Source organism: Amaranthus tricolor, chromosome 4 (assembly GCF_026212465.1).
Source record: "Amaranthus tricolor cultivar Red isolate AtriRed21 chromosome 4, ASM2621246v1, whole genome shotgun sequence".
NCBI classification, from domain to species: domain Eukaryota; kingdom Viridiplantae; phylum Streptophyta; class Magnoliopsida; order Caryophyllales; family Amaranthaceae; genus Amaranthus; species Amaranthus tricolor.
This window is the reverse complement of record NC_080050.1, coordinates 16,577,055-16,596,708: the sequence shown is the minus strand read 5'-3', so window position 1 is coordinate 16,596,708 and position 19,654 is coordinate 16,577,055. Positions and strand designations below refer to the sequence as shown.

General features: G+C 33.6%; 2 protein-coding genes across 10 annotated transcripts; one reads left to right on the top strand and one right to left on the bottom strand.

The window, feature by feature from the left end:
* LOC130810784 (uncharacterized) lies at window positions 1–1,473 on the bottom strand. Its single transcript, XM_057676912.1, has one exon. The coding sequence runs from the start codon at window positions 1,471–1,473 to the stop codon at window positions 1–3; it is 1,473 nt and encodes a 490-aa protein (XP_057532895.1).
* Window positions 1,474–5,792: 4,319 nt separating this feature from the next.
* On the top strand, window positions 5,793–17,029 carry LOC130810408 (uncharacterized). 9 transcript variants are annotated; one of them, XM_057676456.1, is made up of 11 exons: window positions 5,800–6,240; window positions 6,426–6,499; window positions 7,988–8,056; window positions 9,007–9,200; window positions 9,661–9,765; window positions 10,147–10,294; window positions 13,752–13,841; window positions 15,712–15,766; window positions 15,848–15,970; window positions 16,217–16,273; window positions 16,387–17,028. In XM_057676456.1, exons 4-11 carry the CDS (start codon window positions 9,040–9,042, stop codon window positions 16,515–16,517), a joined length of 870 nt encoding a protein of 289 aa, XP_057532439.1. In that variant the 5' UTR covers window positions 5,800–6,240; window positions 6,426–6,499; window positions 7,988–8,056; window positions 9,007–9,039; the 3' UTR covers window positions 16,518–17,028. The 9 variants fall into 9 exon arrangements, with proteins under 9 accessions (XP_057532438.1, XP_057532439.1, XP_057532441.1 ...); XM_057676458.1 differs by lacking the exon at window positions 6,426–6,499; XM_057676451.1 differs by having other exon boundaries at window positions 5,800–6,499.
* The last annotated feature ends 2,625 nt before the right edge of the window (window positions 17,030–19,654 follow it).

The following is a 19,654-nucleotide window of genomic DNA, read 5'->3' as shown; positions in this document are numbered from 1 at the left end:
TCATGCTGGTGTTGCTTCTGTTGTTGCTTCTATTCTTGCTGGAATATATGCTGTTGCTTCTATTGTTGCTTCTGTTGGTGCTTCTGGTATTGCTTCTGGTATTGCTTCTATTGTTGCTTCAATCGTTGCTTCTGTTGTTGCTTCTGGTATTGCTTCTGTTGTTGCTTGTGATGTTGCTTCTGTGATCCCCAAGTAAAATAAAATGCCCTCCAATGTAGTTTTATCCACCTTTGTTTCCAGATATCTTAGTGCCTGGTAAATTGTTTCCTGCTGTACCCCCAAACAATGTGGGAGTCTCCCTTCCCTTTCTAGTTTTGCTTTGCTCATGTGTGGAATTGCATAATCCATACCACCTAGTTTCTTAATAACTTCAATTTTACATGCTTGCAATGTGATCCATACATTCTTCAGTGCATTTGGTGTCAGATTGTCAAATGACAATTTTACTGCCTTAACTAATTGTGAGTAGTTGTATGCTGATTTTTGATGCTGTAAAGATTGTATTGACCTAAAGAACCCTAAGTCTAGCACATTCATATCCGGTGAGTTAGGAGGTTGTTGCACTAAGTGGAAGTTAAATCCATCTAGTGTAGCCACCTCTCTAAACACCTCATCATCATCTAAAATGTGTGGTTTAGCATTGTCCTGTTGAATGAAAATTGTTTCGCTTAAATCTGATGGCCATTTAAGTCTAATTGCTGGTAGTATCTTGTGCACAATCATGTCTCTTGTGTGTTCTTTAGTGATTGATTGTATTGGTTTGGTCTCTGGCTCTCCTCTCTTTCTGTTTTTTGAACTCCTTTGTGCTGCCACTTCATGTGTGAAAGGAAAAATGCCTATCTTTCCATCAAAAATCATCTCACCTTCAATAGAAAAGATCGGTCTTGCAACGGCACACATAAACATGATCTTGGGGATAAATCTTTTTGATTGGATTTCTCTATGAGGCTCTATTTCATCTTGAGTTAGATAAAATGTTTGTTGTGTCCTTGTAATGTAAAACAACTTTTCATCAATGTGGACTACATTTTTCATTTCATTAAATGTGAAATTCTTTGTTTGCTCATCTAAAATGCAACTACTAAGACAAAAAATTAACCTGTCGAGTTTATTTTTGTCTGTAAGTAACGGTTTGATTGCGTTGGTGTGCTTTCGAAAGTACCTCTTTGTTTTCCATCTGCATACTGTGCTGTAGCTTACTTCCATGGCCTTTGAAAGTGATCTTAAGGTTGTCTTCTTCGCTTTTTCAATTGATTTGAATTTGTTTTCATCAAAGGCGATTCGAGCTTTACCGTTGGTCAATGACTTCATATTGTTGACATTAATTGGTAAATTGTGTTTTTTTTGATCACGAATCTGTCTCCATATCCTTCCGATTGTCCTCCTATGCAAATCGTACTTCTTCGCAATTTCATTGATGAACCCGTGTTGTAGCTTCCCATTACTGTTTGCTGACGTTAAAAGGTCATGCATTATTTGAGTCTTAGTAAAATTATCTACATCTTTTTTTTTTCCCATTGTATATACTGTGTTGAAGTTGGTGGAAATTAAATGAAGTGTTTGATATCTTCACTTAATGCTGTCTTATATACTGGTTTTGCTTAAATTTGTTTATGGGCGCAATTTTTTTCATTTTTGGCGCCATTGACATTTTCATTATTTCGTTTCCCTGTATTGTGTTAGTAATTGTCAACTCATTTGATATCTTCCAGTATCATTGTTATCCCTTTATCAGCTTTTTTTTGTTCCAGTATCATTTCATCAGCTGTATTTTTCTCATTGATGGCTTACTTTCAAAATGAAACATTTTGATTTTTTGTAGTTATTTTATTAATTTTCAACACTAAATGCATACCGTGTTTGTTTTTTTATAAATCTGAAGTCAACGAAAGATTTAATATCCGCATGCGCATGTGGCGAGAGGGTTGCTCGTTTTCAATTGCCGTTCAAAAAATGTTGAAGAAATCAAGGAAGTATTGAAGACTTAGCTTATTTTATGAATTTGACGGTTTTTGTAATTTATTTGATGTAATTTTCTGTAATTTAAATTAAGTAGTTTAATGGTTGCTTAATTATAAAAAATTCGGAAATGTATTAATTTCAATTATTAAAGCTCAAACAATGTCAAACCCAATTTTCCCTCCAAAATTCATTCCATATACTTTATTAATCAAAAAGAGGGAATCATTAACAATTAATCCACTTACTTAAAAATACCCAACTACCACCTTTTACATGGACCCCACACAACCCTTAATATCCGTGCCCAACCTATATGGGACTATATTGAAAGATCGGAGGGAGTATTTAGTAATTATTTATAAGTAAATAAATAAATAAAAGTAATAAAACATATAAGTAGTTGTTGATGAGTATATTTATAACATAATATCCATGTGTATTATTTTTTTAATATAAATTAGGATTATTGAAATAGTATTAGCATTAAAATGCTAATAGTTGGCATTTCTAAATCCGAGTTTGATGAAAACTTTACACCCACTGTTGGGCCACATAAATTGGACTTTGTTTGTAGGGCTAACCAATTAAAGAAAGATTGAATAAAATAAGTTTTTTTTATAAAAATTCTTAAAATAAACTTTGAAAATTTAAATTTCTAAAATAAGCATATTTATGTACGAACCTAAGAACATGTTTGATCGTTGTTACTAACACCGAACAAGAAAAAACAATTTATTTTAACTTTGTTTGCTATTATTAATAGCTAACAAAGAGGGGCAATATCATAATATTTGAAGGGACACAAAATAATTTAAAACAAAATTTATTCGCTCTTCATAATAACAAACAAACTATTTGTTAATTTTTTTAAGTAAGTGTGCACCTGTTTTTTTTTTCCTCGCATCCATCTCCCTCTCTCACACAACCCCAACAGAATAGTCATTGTCGCACCACCAGTCCACCAGCTGCCGCGCCACCTGCTGCCGCCAGTTAGCCCCCACCGCCAGACGCACCACCGCCAATAGTGGCTTTAGGGTGACTTTTCTGTCCTTGTTCCCATCTCATCCTTGTGAGCTACTCATTATTCCTTTGTTTTGAGTAACTCTAGTAATTTGAGTGAAGTATATTCAGTAGTTATGGATAAGAGTTAAAACTGTGATTCAAAAATATTTTAATTTAGAGTTTAGATTGGGATTCAAAATAAGGATTAAATAGCATATTCAAGATGTGTTTCAATGGTGTTAAAGTGCACAGACAACTTTGTTGAAGATGTTATTGAGGTTTAGATTTGATCTTTATTGTTGTAAGTGTTGTTGGATGAATTAATAGTAGTTCGTATGCACTATTTATATCATATTTGTTATGGATAAGAGTAGTAATGGTGAATTGAACATGGATTAATTAAAATTTGTCATGGGTAAGAGCAGTAATGGTAAATTGAACATGGTTGACTTGTTGGCTTGTTTTCGTTATGAGTATTATTACGATTCTTAGAATAATGATTTTAAATTCCATCTATATCGTTAATATACATAATAATACTAAAGTAATGTGAATCGTATCAATGTTTCAATTTGATGTATTACATATCTTGTTTTATTCACAAATAATTCTCCTCTTAATATACTTTATCATTGAATTTATTTAGGAAGTAGAATGGTCTAAATATGCTTTTTAAGTCACGAACTATACACTATTTTGTAAGTGAGCTTAAGTATGCGTGATAAGTGCTTGAATGTGCTAAATTTATGTTAGGACTTGTGAATGGTTTAAAGGTTACTTTTCGTAGTAACTCTTAATGAGATTAGTAGACTTATAAGACCTACTTTATATTTAGAGAATGAGAGTGTTAGTAGAAGGAAGGGTCGATCCCCTTATTTATTTAAAAATTGGATTATGTCTTAATTGGAGTTAGAATGATTCGTTATACGTGATTTCAGATTTTGTTTGAGTTGCTCAGTGGGTTTGCTATCTCAAGGCCCTCATTAATGGTAGAAAGCGGGATTATTCCCATTTGATAAAGCATCATATTATGAGTAATTGATGTGACTCCACTGGAAGTACCCTCAGTTGGTTTAGTTCTCGAGGTGAGATCTTAGAGGATCATCGTACGTGAGGTACGTGCATACTTTGTCATTGGGCGCCGGATGGCTGATATCGCCCCTTGACCGAGGAGCTACCATGTGGGCCTTGCAAACCTCGATATAGCGGCCTTTCCCATGGATTGGTACCCTAGTGGGTCTTTTTCCCGAAGGTAGGATCCGAGATGATCAACTGAAGGGGTATGAGCTCATACTTTGCCATTGAGTGCTGATTGCCGATAATGCTCTTGGCCTAGTCACATATAATTGTATGATGGATAAATCTCATGAGATTATATATGTAGTAAAGTTGAGAAAAGAATAATTGAAGAAAAGAATATGTCGTATTTGGATATTTTCATTTACAAGTGGTATCATGTGAGTCTTTAAGATAAGTTATGAAATAGAGAAAATGAGAACAATATAGATATTACATCGAGAAGCAAAGACCTATGATAAGTAGTTATGACTAGTGTAATAGCGCTATTTTTAACCTCTTTTAATCTTAGCTTAAATAGCTTTGAGTATGGATTAGTGCTAGTAACGTATCTAGTTATTTATCCTTAAGTGCCAAACATAATGAGAGTTTAATTTTTACAACTTTTAAGTTTGAATAAACTAAGTCTTGCTGTGTTAAATGTTATTATTATATTTAAACTAAAGATTTCAATATACTTAATTTTATCAAAGTCAATTTGATTTACTATAATAACATAAGCCAATTTGGTTTCCATCTTTTAGATTGTTTACAAATCAGAATTGGTCGGGAACGATGGGTTTGCGGTAATGATTAGAGTTACATGGTTGTTATATTGAGCTAAGTACATGAGAAGTTGTAGTATTGTATTAGTTTTTGATAAATGTATGTTAGACTTGGTTGTGTTGTTGGACTTTTAGAATGACTTTTATAATTACTTTGTATTTTAGTTAAATGTTTGGTTTGAGAATTAGTTGATTTAGCTATGTTTTAGAATTGATGACCCCTTTGCTCAAGTTTTGGTATTGAGATTTAAGTTTCTTGGGAAATAAACCCTGTGATGACCTTGTTTACTCAGTCAACGGTAAGTCGGGTTGTTACAGATATGATATACATAAAGTAGGTAAAGGAGAATAGTAGTTGAATAATAATAACAACTCGTCTTATATGAGACAGTCTCACCATGAGACGACCCCATATAATTAGCCAATTTCGTTAATTGATTACTTTAAGATCGTAAGTGATCATTTTAAAGTTATAAGTAATCACTTTAAAACTGTAAAAAGTGAATATTTAAAGATTGTAAGTGATCACTTTAACGTTATAAGTTATCACTTTAAAATAAAAATTATATATTGGGCCAGTCTAATAGGGATGGTCTCACTATGAGACCGTCTCATTTAAGAATTATTGTAATAATAATAAAAATTAATATAAAAATGCAAGAATACGTAGGGCTGTCCACTAAGTAGGTGATGGATAATGATTTATTGTTGTTTGATTACATGGAGGAGTTGAGTAGTTTTAATTTAATTTGGAAATGCAAGAATACATGGAGTAAGTAAATGCAAGAATATATAATTGTACATCAAGTATGTGAGAGTCTTGTTCAAAGGAGTGTCATAACACTTGGCATCATAAATGCTTATATGAATTGACACTTGGCACAAATGGTTATAGGAAGTGACACTTGACAGCACAAATGCTTGTATGAAGTGACACTTAGAACAAATGCTTATATAGAGTGACAAATGACATAAATGCTTATGAATACTTATGAATTACTAGATTGTATAATTCCTTAATCCTTACCCTCTTCAGTTTCCTTCAACCCATTCTTTCACCGGAATACCAACACAATTGATAAATCAACACACCCAACCACCATCATCACCGCTGACAAGCTCTCCTCTAGCGTTAGCACTCCACTCAACCAAGAAGCCTCACCACCGTATCACTATCTTCAGCCTAACACCACCACGGCACACGCCTACGATCGCCATCCCAGGCCCTGCTGTTGCCTCAACTTTGCAAGACAAGCGCCCTTTTTTTCACTTATGTCCATAGCTTTTCCTTCCATACCTTCCACTCTCCATTAATTTTCACCAAAAAGAAGAAATTGAATCTCATGTTTTTCAATATCAAGTGTGATGAAGATAATTTAGTCTTTGTTGCAACTTCATCCTAAATTTAATATCTCAATTGTTCTTTCTTCTATTGGTACTCTTCTTCCTAATTTCTCATTTTATTATCTCTACTTTTCATGTTCAAATTATTCTAATTTTGGTCTCGATCTTTCCTTCAATTTAATTTTGAGCTAGGATACACTACAAATTGATAGTGCTTACTCTATTTGTCAATTGATCACTTAACTAATCACTTGGCTTTCTCAACTCAATCCCAAGTCTGCCGTAGCTCGAGATAAACTGAGCTGTTCATCCATTCAACTTCATAAATTTCCCCTCAAAAACAAATTAAGGTACACCCAACCAAGATAACTTTTTAAGCTTAATTTAAATATGTGGATAGAAATTGCTGTAAATTGTACAAACTTTGATATTGTAGGGATTAAATTATGAAATTTGTAATTGGAATTAACAGTTGAGATTTTAGTTAGTCTTGTTTCAATTTGGGTTTTAATTGAGAAATTTTTGAAGAAATGGAGGATGAAATTGAGTTACTTGTTCATGTTAAAAATTATTGAATCTTTAAGTATATTGTTTAATGTCGAAATGATTTGAATGGAAATTGACATAAAAGTGTTTCTTGTGTTGAATTATATGTAGAAATATAGGAGTCCTTGTTCTTGGTCTATTGAAGAATAATGATGTATTGGGTATAATCTTAGAGATAATTTCAAATAAGTGTGTTTAGAATTAAAATCATAGATACAGTTGGAAAACAAATCGTATTTGGTAATTGATTATGAAGAAGAAATTCCAACATAAGATAGAAAGTGAGTTAATATTTGATGGGTTCACTTGGAAAAAGAAACAAGAATATATAATCTAGAATGTACTTGACATTTTGATGTATGGATTATAAATTGGGATACAAAGATGAGTTAAGTAGGATATTGGTAATGAAGCATTGATTTTGGACATAGTGTGTATTTTAACGAAACTAATTGAGTAAGATTGTAGATTTGGGTTATTGTTTAAGCATTATGAGCCTAGCATTAGACCGTATAATTTGGTTAAGCCATCTAGACAAGTGATCTTTTTCCTACATCCCTTCACAACTTCAAGCCATTCTGCCTTCCATTGCATCATCGCTCCTAGGCTCCACAATCAGTTCAATGTTTATTTAAGTTATAAATACCAAGAAAATACAATGAAATGTAAGAATTGTCCTCCTTGTATTTTATATATAATGCTTTGCTATGAAATTGTCATGTTGTAATATTTCATGGTGGAAGTGTACTTAACTAATGAATATTAATTATAGTGTGTAGCTGTTATTATTCTGAACTCCAACTTGTGTAAATTGGAATTCACTAGTTGAATGGATATATTAATCATACAATAATAATGGTGAATAAGTCATTAATGTTTTTTATTTTGCTGCGTAAATTAGTTATTTTGAAGGAGTGGCCTTTGAATCGCATTTTACATCTAGTGATTAATGTTTGTGTAATTTTTTTGTAATTAAAACTCGGCGTGGACAATTGATTTAATTAAAACGATGTTTGAATCTATTTTTTTATTTAAATTTTTGACATCACTTAAATTTTTTCTTGATCCGCCCCATGTTTAATTAATCTTCTTAAAACATCATGTTCATTACAATGATTTCTACGCGCATGCTATTCTAATTTTAATGACCTTCAATTGCTTCGTATTGCTCAACATCAATTTCACTTGGGGGTTTATAAAGATTGATGATGCCCTTTTATCTGTTTCGCCACTTGAACACTATACCTAATACTCACGCCTTTTAAAATACTTTCTTGTTGCCCATCACGCAGAATGTAAACAGTTGACAAAGACCCACTTCCTTCATTCAATTCCATGAAAAGTTTTCTAAAAACTTTGAGGTACACTCTTAAGTCTTACCTCCATTTTCTAAATTATTTGTCGCCATTTTCGATTTTCTTCTTTGTTTACATTCTTTTGTTGCCATTTTCGATTTTCTTCTTTGTTTACATTCTTTTGTCGCCATTTTCGATTTTCTTCTTTGTTTACATTCTTCTGTCGCCATTTTAAAAACTGGTATCGAGGTAATTTTGCATTTTATCTTTAATTGTCTCTAGCTTTTGATGCAAAGTTTGTTTGACCTATACAATTGAATGCTTTTTACAAATCAAGGTTCCTTTATGTTTATAATATGAAGTTGTTTTCTCCATTAGTTGTTATTTCCACATATATTTATTTCTAATACCTAATCTTATGATTGATTAAGACTAGTTCATCTATTTTCTCATTTTTTTCCCATTTACCACACTTCAACGTCTGCCTTGGTTATAAGCTATTGTTGAGCCAATTAACGGTGCTGCTATTGTTTCTACTTATCGTAAATTTAGTTCATTATTGTTTTAATCAAATATTAAAGAGTTATTGTGCTCTATTGTCGGTGAATTCCAACACTACGATGATTTAGAATCATATAAAAGCAACACTACTTGCTTATCTAATGACACAGCCTGAATTAGCATTTTTATTTGCTCTATTCTTAAAGGTCTTCTGTCATCTCTCACCTCTTCCATGGTCAAATATTGGTGGTAATTGTACTTTGATTTTATTGTTCCTTGAAGAATTTACCTCAAGTTCATTTTGTGTAAAATCCTAACTTAAATTTCTATAGTAAAACTTGACAATCCTTTAATTGATTTGTCTATATTGATGGTTTTTTCTTGAATTCAAAAATTTGTCGAAAGTAGGAATATTACTTTTTCTAATTGATTTATTAACATTAAATTTATGTCCTGCAGTGGTTTTGTTGTACAATTTGATTTGATTTTAATCATGTATGAATTATTATTGTTAGGTAAGTTTATGATTTGCCGTTATAGAGATATTAATGCTTGGAGGATCATCGACAATAATAACATCAACAACTGCCAGTTACCTGACACCTTTCCGTCTTCTTCCGCCTCATCGGTTTGCAATCAGGACAATGCACAGAGCTAAAGGAAGCAAGGAGAGCTCTTCTTTATCTTCCTCGGCTCGTGATTCCCACATGTTTGTCTTCCTATAACTATGTATGACTAGTTCTAGAGGGTAGAGAGTAATGAGTATTCAATTTAATTGGGGAATGGTTTTGCTACGTGTTACCTTTTTGGAAAATGTATGCATTTTTATGATAATCGGGATGGACATGTTTTGAATGCTGTTTTTTTGACATTGATGTGCAAAATAATATCAAGGAATATGAATGATGAAACGCTAAAGCCAAATTACTAAATTAAACAATCAGCCGGATTAATGTATATATTTATATATAATTCAAGATGAATGAATACATAATGATATGCAATACGATGGGATTGATGGGTGATTACTAGCTTTGATCGATGGAATTGATGGGTGATTACTAGCTTTGATGATGAATTTTTATTTAGCTAATCAAACACGTTATGTATTAGATGAATAGAAAAATATTCTACACCTTATGTTTTGTATTATTTTTTTCGAAATGCAGTTCAGGAAGAGGGAAAGGTCATCTTGATATGGAAGGTAGCAATGGCAGATCAAGGAAAGGTCATGGTGGTGATGCAGATAGAATTGATAGTCTTGGTAGACTATTGTAAGCATAATAAAAACTTCTTTATATCTTAAGCTCTTTTCGAGGAATTAGCCTTGAATTTCCTTTACCACTTTCTAACAAGACTTCAAAAATTAGTATTATTAAGCACAACAAAAATATTTCTTTAAGTTAGGCCTATTCACTTCGCTTTAGTTTTGTTGTATTGAACTTATTTTACCGAAGCAAAAACAGTTTTGTTGAACTCAACTTAATGTTTTTGAAGCTCTATTTTTTTAATGCAACTATTGATTTTTACTAAATTAAACGTTTTACACTTCTAAAAAATGTTTTTTCTAAAGTTGAAGTGAATAGGCCCTTATGGTGATATTTTGGATCTATTATAAACTTAGCCACTCAATATGGTCATTTAATTTTACACAGGGTTCGCATATTGAGACATAGTGCAACAAAGTTGAATTTAGATATGCGTTGTGATGGGTATGTCAACCTTCAAGATTTACTGAAGTTGAACATGAAAACAAGGTCAAATTTCACGCTAAGTTCTCATTCTATCGATGAAGTTAGAGAAGTAAGTCCTGTTACCATTTCCACCTTTTTGCTATATTTTGTTATAATGTATCGATGATGCATAATGTATGAAGATGGAACTTTTTTCAAACAAGTAATTTTCTAACAAGACAAAAACTTTTTTTAAACCTTTTCACATTCGACTTTTAAATTCAAATCTTCGGCCCTAATATTGCATATTTGTTTGCCCAGTGCAATAAAGAAATTCTTCAAATACACATAGTGATTGCATTATCGCATTATTGCTTTCACACAACCCTCTTTCCTAATTATCCAGAGACTTCAAATCCTTTACTAGCGAACATTGTATATTGAGTCTTTCTATTGTTTTTAGAGAGATAAAGTTGTGACTGGTTCCTGTGTCAACAATAACCATTACTTCCTACCCAATAAGGATTCCTTTTATCTTTAGGGTCTTTGAGTTCGCGATGCCTACCATTGAGTACAAAGAGAACTTTGCATTTAGTTTTAAGTTATAAATTTCACTTTCAGGTTAAGGTTCAAAGAGGTATTCACACTTAGTTTTTTCAAAATTGTCGAGACGCTTCTTGTATATCCTCTTCCTCGTGGCACTCCACGTTTCCATAAGCGAGGAGGACATTGGGCTCCCTTCCAAGACTCTTATGGACAACAACCACTTTTTCTAGCACTAGACTTGGCTCTTGGCCTCTTAACCCAATTTTCCACTTTGTCAGCAGGTGGGTTTTTTGTGATTCGAGTGGAGGTTATTAGGTGTCATTTTTTTATTTTAGGTGGTGTGGGTTAGTGAGGTGAAATTATGGTTAGTTAAATTAAGTTATGGAAATTTTTAGGAGTTTGGACTTTGAGAGTAGTTAAGCTTGCATGAGGGTATGGTAATTTATAGGTTAGAGTAGGTAATTATGCCCGTTTTATAATTTCCCTTATTCCTAAGAGCATAATGTTGTGTTACAAGCTCTTGCGGCTAGCCAAACTTGATAGGCTGTAGCACCCTTATTTTCCTTTTGATCTATTTGTAAAGTGTTTAGATCCATCTACTCAATGCTAGCATAAAGGGTGGGTGTGGGTCTCCACTGATGAACCCTTATAGATATTTATCATACCACAGAAGGAAGAGCAATGGTTGACATATAAAAGGCGTAACAAATTAGCTTAAAATATGGAAGGGAATATCACTGAAATTGCTTTATCATCCTTTTATGGCACCCATAGTTTAAAAAGCTCGCCTAGGAGTGCTTAAGGTTAGCACCTTGGGTGAGAGATGAGTTGGGCGTCGTAATAAGGATAGGCAAAGTGGTTTCTTAAGGAGAGCATCTTAGAGCTCTTTATAGAGCCTAAGTCGAGCGGCTCAAAGCACCTAAGAGTGCCTTTTAATCTTACTATCAGATTGAGCCCATTTGATTAAGGTACCCCCAAAGGCACAAAGTATATTTTCTCTTTTCTTTCTCTGTATTTACCGTTTAGTTGTCCAAGTTTCTATTTTTCTTTTGGAAATTTTTTACTAGTTTTTCGAGTTTTGAATTTATTTTTGCATGGGTTTTGCGATGCTTCATCCCCATAGGCTAGCTCCTTCGCCTGTTGCCTAAAGCTTAAGCGTTGGGACTCTTAGCATGGGATGCCTCACGCTTTTTAAAAATAACCTAATGCCATGTCAACCAATGCTGGAAGAGGGGCCTTGAGTTTAGCGACCTAAATCTCTTGAGTATGAAGTATTGAGATCAACTAGATGTGGATAGGTTTTGCAACGGTGACCTGTTCAAGGCATCGCCATCCATTGACACTACCACTCATTCCAACTTATGATGTCACCCTATGCCTCCACGTGGGGTCAATTTGACAAGCGTAGTCGAGATTGTTGAGGTTTTGGTGTTGGATTTATGGGTTGTTTTGAATGTCTTGGTTGTTTACTTGGGTGGATGTAGTCTCAAGTTGTGTTTTGTGTAGTTGGGATGATGTGCGTGTGGGTTTGGAGCTCATGGTTGTTTGGTGGAAGTCCAGATTAGAGAGTTGCCCCTTGTCTGGGAGCCTTGGCCGTCTACATTGGTGTGAGGTAGAATTGTATTTAGTCACTATTACTTGAAAGAGGCTATTCTAGATTCGTGCTGTCCCCCGTTAAGACGCCCCTATTGAATTGGTTGAATCTCATCTTTCTATAGTTGTCTCGAAGATCTATTGAGCTTTGTGTGCTTGCTCTTTGTTCCAATCCATTTGATCCTGAAGTGGCATGGTGCTTCTACTCAGATTCTCCATGATCATCTTCCTCAAAACCTCTGCATTGGCTTGCAAGTTTGCTTCCAGACACCCAGCCTAGACTTCATGTTCTATTACACCGCGGTGTTGAGCTGAGTGTGTTGCTCCTCAAGAGCCTCAACTAGATGTGCTATTATCGTCTAAGACATCACATCAGTGTCTACGATATCACTGCTTTGAACCTTAATCATGGTGATGCCTACCTTGAGTTCCTTCCCTTGTAAGTTGTAACAATGGAGTGCTTGAGGACCTTGCAGGAGAAGAGAGAGAATGAGTGGTAAGTAAGACAAAAAGGAGAATAATTGAAAGCTGAGTGAAAAGGATTAGGCACGCACTTGTGGGTAAATTCCTTTAATGAATACCCCTTAGGCCTCCTGCCTCAGCCTTGTCCCCCTCCAAGCTCTCCTGTTGTATGTCTGTGATTGTGGCTTTCCTTCAATTTGGACTTGAACATTTGTCAATGGTTGAGTCATTACAACTTGATTCAACAATAATCCGTGTAGTCTTCCATATTTCATGATTAAAGTGTATAGTATGGGTTCATCCATGGTAACTGACATACCCCACAACTCGCTTCTATTTGTAATTACTGTCTTGTTGGTTTCAGACAGTTACATGTCGACGTTAACTATTCGATAAACGGATACACATTTGGAAGACAAAAATGCCATTGCATAATGATTTTCCTGCCTACCTCTTTGAGGGAGGTAGGAAGGTATTGCTACAACCCAAGCTAAAGCCCCATATTGTGTTTACTGCTCACATGCACAAGACGTGGAAAATCAAGGACTGAAATGACTAATATTCAAAAAGATTCAATTATAAGCATTACAGTTGTGTGGGCCTGTGGGGTCATCAGGGAAAATAAAGAAAGTGTCAGGAAATCCTGTTAGGACAATTAAGGGGCAAACAACAACAGGAAATGTGAGATAAAAAAAGTAAAATGGAGAGGATGCACCAGAAGCCATTTACACTCCTCTTAATTGTGCTCATGTGTGAGTGTTGAATAGAGACTGTTTGTAGCAATGTATTACATTAATGGTGTAAAACAAGTACTAACAAAAAAATTTTTTAGGCCTTAATCATCTCAACAATTTAATAGTTTAGCCTCTAGAATTAGTGGATTCTATATGTATCATAACTCTTGTGCTTTTGTAGGAGTGTTGAGTAAACTATGTAGCAATTCATTTGTTCTCTATATTTTGACTGTGATATGCCTCTTTTTTCAGGCCGTAAGGATAGACAACAAGCAGAGGCTTGGCCTTGTGGAAGAAGATGGAGAACTGTGGATACGTGCAAATCAAGGCCATTCTGTAAAGGTGAGCTATCCTTGTATGAAAAACTATTACTCTTGTCGTAACATATTAGACTCATAAAAAATTGTTCCATGAAGTAAAAGTAAGTTCCATATCCTGCCTTTCTCAAATCTCATTGGTTTGGATTCTCTTAAAACCTTTAGGTTGTTGGATTCCACTAAATGGTGCAAATAACAGTTTTCTGTTGTGGTATCACAATAAGTCAAAAGAGTTAAATGAAGTCTTCTTCACTTTCTTTTGAAGCGTAACCAATTATTGAGTCATAGTTTTTCAACCAATACTCAACTAAAATGACAATATACATGCTTCAGAGAAATCAACCTTACTAGTTCTATTTGGCCTATCTAGTGCAACTAGACAATAGTAAATATCTCACTTGTGAGGAGGTTGTAGTTACCACTTAGTTCATATCCAACTAATTATCTTATATGGCAATTATACGTTTCTAGAAATGAATCTCTCATCCTTGTTTGTTTTGAAGTTCTTAGGTGAAAGCACAAGTAGACATTGTTCAGAAGTTTTTTGTTTAGCTCTCCTGATTGAGAATGTTTTCATGTAGTATTTGTAGTATTAAATAAATGGAAACTTTTACCTGAATATTTACTACTTTGATCATTTTTTTCAAGCATGTGTATGCCTTTTTTAATAAACCTTTGTTTATTAGAATACATTTGTAATTTAGCTTCTCAAGCTTAAATATAGCATACTGGAATGTGGCTTGTCACATGTTAGAAAGAAATCCACAAATGCACATCTATTTAGATTGAAGGATACCGTTGCCTCATGTTTATAAGTATATTTTTGTAGCTGTTGGGACAAAAAGGGAGAAAAGTGAAAATGGGAAGAAGTCACCTATATTAGTGGCTGGGATGGGAAATTGGTTTATTCTTTTGGTTTTGGTTTGCTTTAATTTGGGAAGAAGATCCTCAAGCTCCTCAGCCCCTCCATCATTCTCTATCCTCATCCATGGCGTCCTCTCTCTAATAGTTGAACCTATATATGCTCATCTCATCTTTATCTTGCTCTCTCAGTCCTTCAAATACCCCTCATCTCTAACAACCTTCATCCTCTGACCTACTAGTCCTTTCCCCTCTAGTGTTGATAAAACAATCATATTCTTCTATTTCTTCATGTTTATGTCCCTGCGTCCAAATACTCCATGGATCACCAAAATAAGTCGTCATCGATAGTTCAGTTTTAGAGGTGGACATGTGCTTGTCTATTATGATCATGAAGGTTTTAATCTACTCTGTCTTTTTAAATCTACTTCCAGTGCAATTGTTGTCGAGTTAAAAACTCCATCTTTGGCCAGTTTTACTGCAACTGTTGAATTTTGTTATGGGTGTTTTGATTTCACAATGAAACTGAGTCAGCAGATTTGGGGATGATCTTACTGGAAAAAGTGACTGGATGTTGGATTGGAGTAAGTAGACTGATGTAGGGATATGAAAGGTAGCTACTGGTGGAGCTGAGAACATGTGACGAGTGGCTTCTTTCATGGGTGAGGATGTGGAGCTGTATAGTGTAGTAAACGATTTTTTGGGCGGTTTCGTAGTGAGGTTTTCTAGTAACTTGCTAAATAGGGATAATTTAGCCTTGCTTTTCTGGAAGTTTGGGTACAAGAAAAAATGTACTAAATAATATTTCAGGTAGTTACCCTACTGCTAAAAAGTCTAATCACGTTTAATATTGCACTTAATGGCTCGATGGAGATTAGTCCCGGAAATATGGGCCTGGGCTTGGGTTTGGGATTGGGCTTGTCTTTGAATGCTGTAGGTATATGGTGATGTCTTTTTCATAATTTTCATGCGATTTGTCAAGTCCATCACTGTAACTCTCTGGTCATCCACTAATTATTTTTAATTTGTTTCAGTCAGTAGAGACTGAGAGTTTATTGAAACCAATCCTTTCTGCTGAGGAGATTCCTGGTATGCTTACAACTATTTTCCAGATCTATATATTGCTTGCTGGAAGATACTTTGGCCTAATATGTGGATTTTCATACGCAGTTTGTATTCATGGCACATATAAGAGGCTTCTTGAACCAATTCTTTCATCCGGTCTCAAGCGAATGAACAGGTTGCATGTTCACTTTTCACATGGCTTGCCTTCTCAAGGAGAAGTAATAAGTGGTACGTAAAAAGGTTCTAGTCTCCAAGCAGTTATATGAATATCTATTGCGATTTCATTAGACAATTAGTAGCATTTGTAATTATCAGCGCAATCTCTGCGTAGACGGGTTGTTCTTGAATTTTGATCATAATAATAATCTAAAACGAAAACCAAGTTATCAAAAGGGTCATTGATAATTTACAAACTTCTGGTGCTATAGAATTATAAATGATTTTTCAATGATGTAATTTGCATCATTGTTCCAGGCATGAGGCATGACGTAAATTTGCTGATCTTCATAGATACAAAGAAAGCTATGGAAGGTAAACTGGAATTTAAATCTAACATTGATATTGATAGATTTTACTTGTAAAATGATGATCTGAATGAAGAAGTGAATAATGGAGTGTGATGATGAATTATTTCAATTTCACAGATGGAATGAAATTTTACAAGTCAGAGAATGAAGTAATATTGACAGAGGGGTTTGACGGAGTCGTCACACCTAAATATTTCCAGAAAATTGAAATGTGGCCAAATAGAAAGCTATTGCCTTTCCAAGTATAAGTTGCAATTTATTTAAACAAATATATTCTATCTTGTATTACTATTACCATTTGCAAGTATTATTATGATGTTTAATCCTTAGATTTTTCAAGTTTGTCTTATTTTTCATTGTTGGGTTTCTTTCTAAGTGAATTTGCTTAGATTGTATAGGTATAATGAAGTTTATTTGTTTATGTATTACTATGAGTATCATCTGTTAATTATGAGCGCATCTCATAAGCGGCCATCTTAATATCAGGATGTCGATCTTAATATCAGGATGTTGCATATGAGACAATCCAATATAACCATACTACTTAAAAGCGCTCACACGTAGCTAAAAATCTATTACATATAGCTTAAAACTAATACACATACTATTTAGAATGCACACGTAGATGATAAAGTGAAAAATATAGTGTAAACTTACATCTACAAAACTAATCGCATATAGATCAAAACCAATCACATCTATCTATAACTATTACTAAAATAAAAAAAATAAAAAAAAAACAATTGACATTATCACCTTTTAAATCACTTACGTGTCGCTTCCTCATTAAAAATTTTTTCTCTATAATTTAATGATGATGTCATTGTTATTATAATTATCGTTGACTTATTACTTTCTTATTTTGAGTATATTATTATTTTTATTAATTGTATTTTTTACTTTTTAGGTCAAATCGCATTTAATGTATTAAAAAACTAAATACTTTTGTTATTTATATTCTTAGTTACTTAAATACAAAATACTTAATTCTAATATAATATAGGTTGTGACTATCTTTATATAACTCACTTATATTTTTATACAGCTGTTAAAATTGAAACAAAATATAACTATAATGTACAATTTATTTCTTAAAATTTTAATTTTTTAATGGGAAATTTCATGTGGCAAACCTAAGGTTTTGGGTTTCCATGTGGTAACCAAAACTTTTAAAAAATTCACTCGATAACCCTGAGATTTACCTAGTTGTTCTAACGTGACATTTTTGCACATAAAACGTTAATGAACGTTAATTTCGAAGCTTAAAGACTGCTGTAATCCTATTTATACAACTCACATTTTAAATCAGTTTCAACCTTTTTCCTACAAAACATAAACCCTTACTCTACCATCTTTAATCCAAATCACATTTTTTCCCCCCAAATTCAAATGTGATTTGAAATTGTGATTTGGATGAACATGGTAGAGTTAGGGTTTATATTTTGGGGGAAAAGATTGAAACTGATGGAATTTGAATGGTAAGTCGCATAAATAGGCGTATAGTAGCCTTTAAGCTTTGAAATTAACGTTTGCTAACGTATTATGTGCAAAAAGGCTACGGTGGAACAATTTCGTAAACCTCAGGGTTATCGTGTTGATTTTTTAAAAACTTTGGTTTACACGTGGAATTTTCCTTTCTTAATTTATATAAATATGTTAGAAATTTGATAAAGCCGAGCATCGCACGGGCACCATCTAGTATATATTAAAATCAAAATTATACAACTTAGACTCGTCCTATTAATGGGACGTTCCTAAACAAAAACTTATTGTTAATTATAGCCTTAATGTTTAGGTTATTTTTAATTATGACCGTAAAATTTGTTGTTTACGAGTTATACCTACTATAAATCTAAAAGCGCAAGCATAATTGTGACCTTACTGAATCTCTGTGAAGACAACATGCTTAAAAAGGTAATATTGATATCTTATTTATAATTTTGATACTCATTGAAACCAACTTATTTTTCACTATATTTGAAAAGTTTTTGATCGAATAGGTAATATTGAGATTTTATTTTTTATTATGACCTGATTGAATTTAAACACAAATTCTTTTTGAGTGGGAGAGTCTATAATCCAACATGATCAATTTTTATAAATTGATGATTAACTCTCGTGGATTTTGGTTTGAAGTTAAAGGATAAAATAGGCTTGAGGTCAAAGTCAATCTTAAGTTTTACAAACTAAAACTTTTGAGGATCAGTTGATGATTTTATGATGCATGGACCTTAATTTTCGGTTTAAGGAGTGACATATGTGGCTACTTACGTGACTTTGAGGCTACTTAAAAACGTGATATTTAGTGTGGAATTCCATGGGTAACATCAAGGATATGAAAGAGTTTAGTTTTTCTATGTTCATGCATTTACATGATCTCGACAATTTTTTATGATAAAGTCATTCAATGAAGGGAGTGAATGAATTAAAGTAAGGTCACTTTTTATTAGCTATTACTTTGTTTTTAATAAGTAAACTCTCTATTCAATCTCCGCTCATTTATAGATTGAATGTTTTGCCTTCTTTTAGATGCTTTTAGATCTTGTTTTCACTATAAATATGGCATAACTTTGTCTTGGAAAAAGGAGATTTATGGAATACGATTGATGCTTTGCTTATTTTATATATTATATCTAATAGGCATGCAGACAAACTAGAAACGATAGAGGAGCTAGAATGGCAACCACCTCAAGTGCATCATAGGTTTTGCATTCGTTTTCAATTTAGATGAGCTTAATGACGCTTTGAAGGCAATTAGTCATTAAAGCTAGAGGCTATTTATTAGATTGATCAAGTAGAAATGATCTGTGTGTCATGATGGAGGACATAGGTACAGTTTGACAAACTCTAACCTAGTCAAGGAAATTACGGGGTCTCTGCTACTTCTGCAGGCTAGAATCATTAGTTACATATTATAGAACTTTATATTACACATCTTTACAATGTATGACTTTGTTTATTTAATGGTAAACAATCATGGGCTTGAGAGCACATACTTATTGGCTAAACTTTGAGACAGGTTGGTTGTGCCATGGTTGCTTCCTCATTGCAACCAACACCGGAGGCGTTATATGGATTGCGATGGTCATTCGTGAGATGAACACAAACCTATACTCCTGTAGGTGTAGGATTCTATCACAGCCACTTAAATTGCTTAGTCCCGTACATGATACCACTTTACTCTAGATGCTCATTAATATAATTTTGTATTTTAAATATTTTATGTAATAATTATTTATCGTTCTTGTAATTTCTTTGGGACCCTGACCCTGCCGAGGCATACACTTCATTACCTGATCACTTAGGTCATCTAACTGATGTGTGAAGTACCTTTGATTGTCTAAGTTTATCTTCCAGTGCGCATATTGCCCCAATATGGCCGGGT

What these genes read in the sequence shown, in the direction of transcription:
- LOC130810784 (XM_057676912.1), bottom strand. Translation starts at nt 1,473, where the DNA reads ATGCATGACCTTTTAACGTCAGCAAACAGTAATGGGAAGCTACAACAC.
- LOC130810408 (XM_057676454.1), top strand. Translation starts at nt 9,040, where the DNA reads ATGCTTGGAGGATCATCGACAATAATAACATCAACAACTGCCAGTTAC. An exon ending in ATCAAGGCCATTCTGTAAAG is followed by an intron (nt 13,842 to 15,711) that starts GTGAGCTATCCT and finishes AATTTGTTTCAG; the next exon opens with TCAGTAGAGACTGAGAGTTT. An exon ending in TACAAAGAAAGCTATGGAAG is followed by an intron (nt 16,274 to 16,386) that starts GTAAACTGGAAT and finishes TCAATTTCACAG; the next exon opens with ATGGAATGAAATTTTACAAG.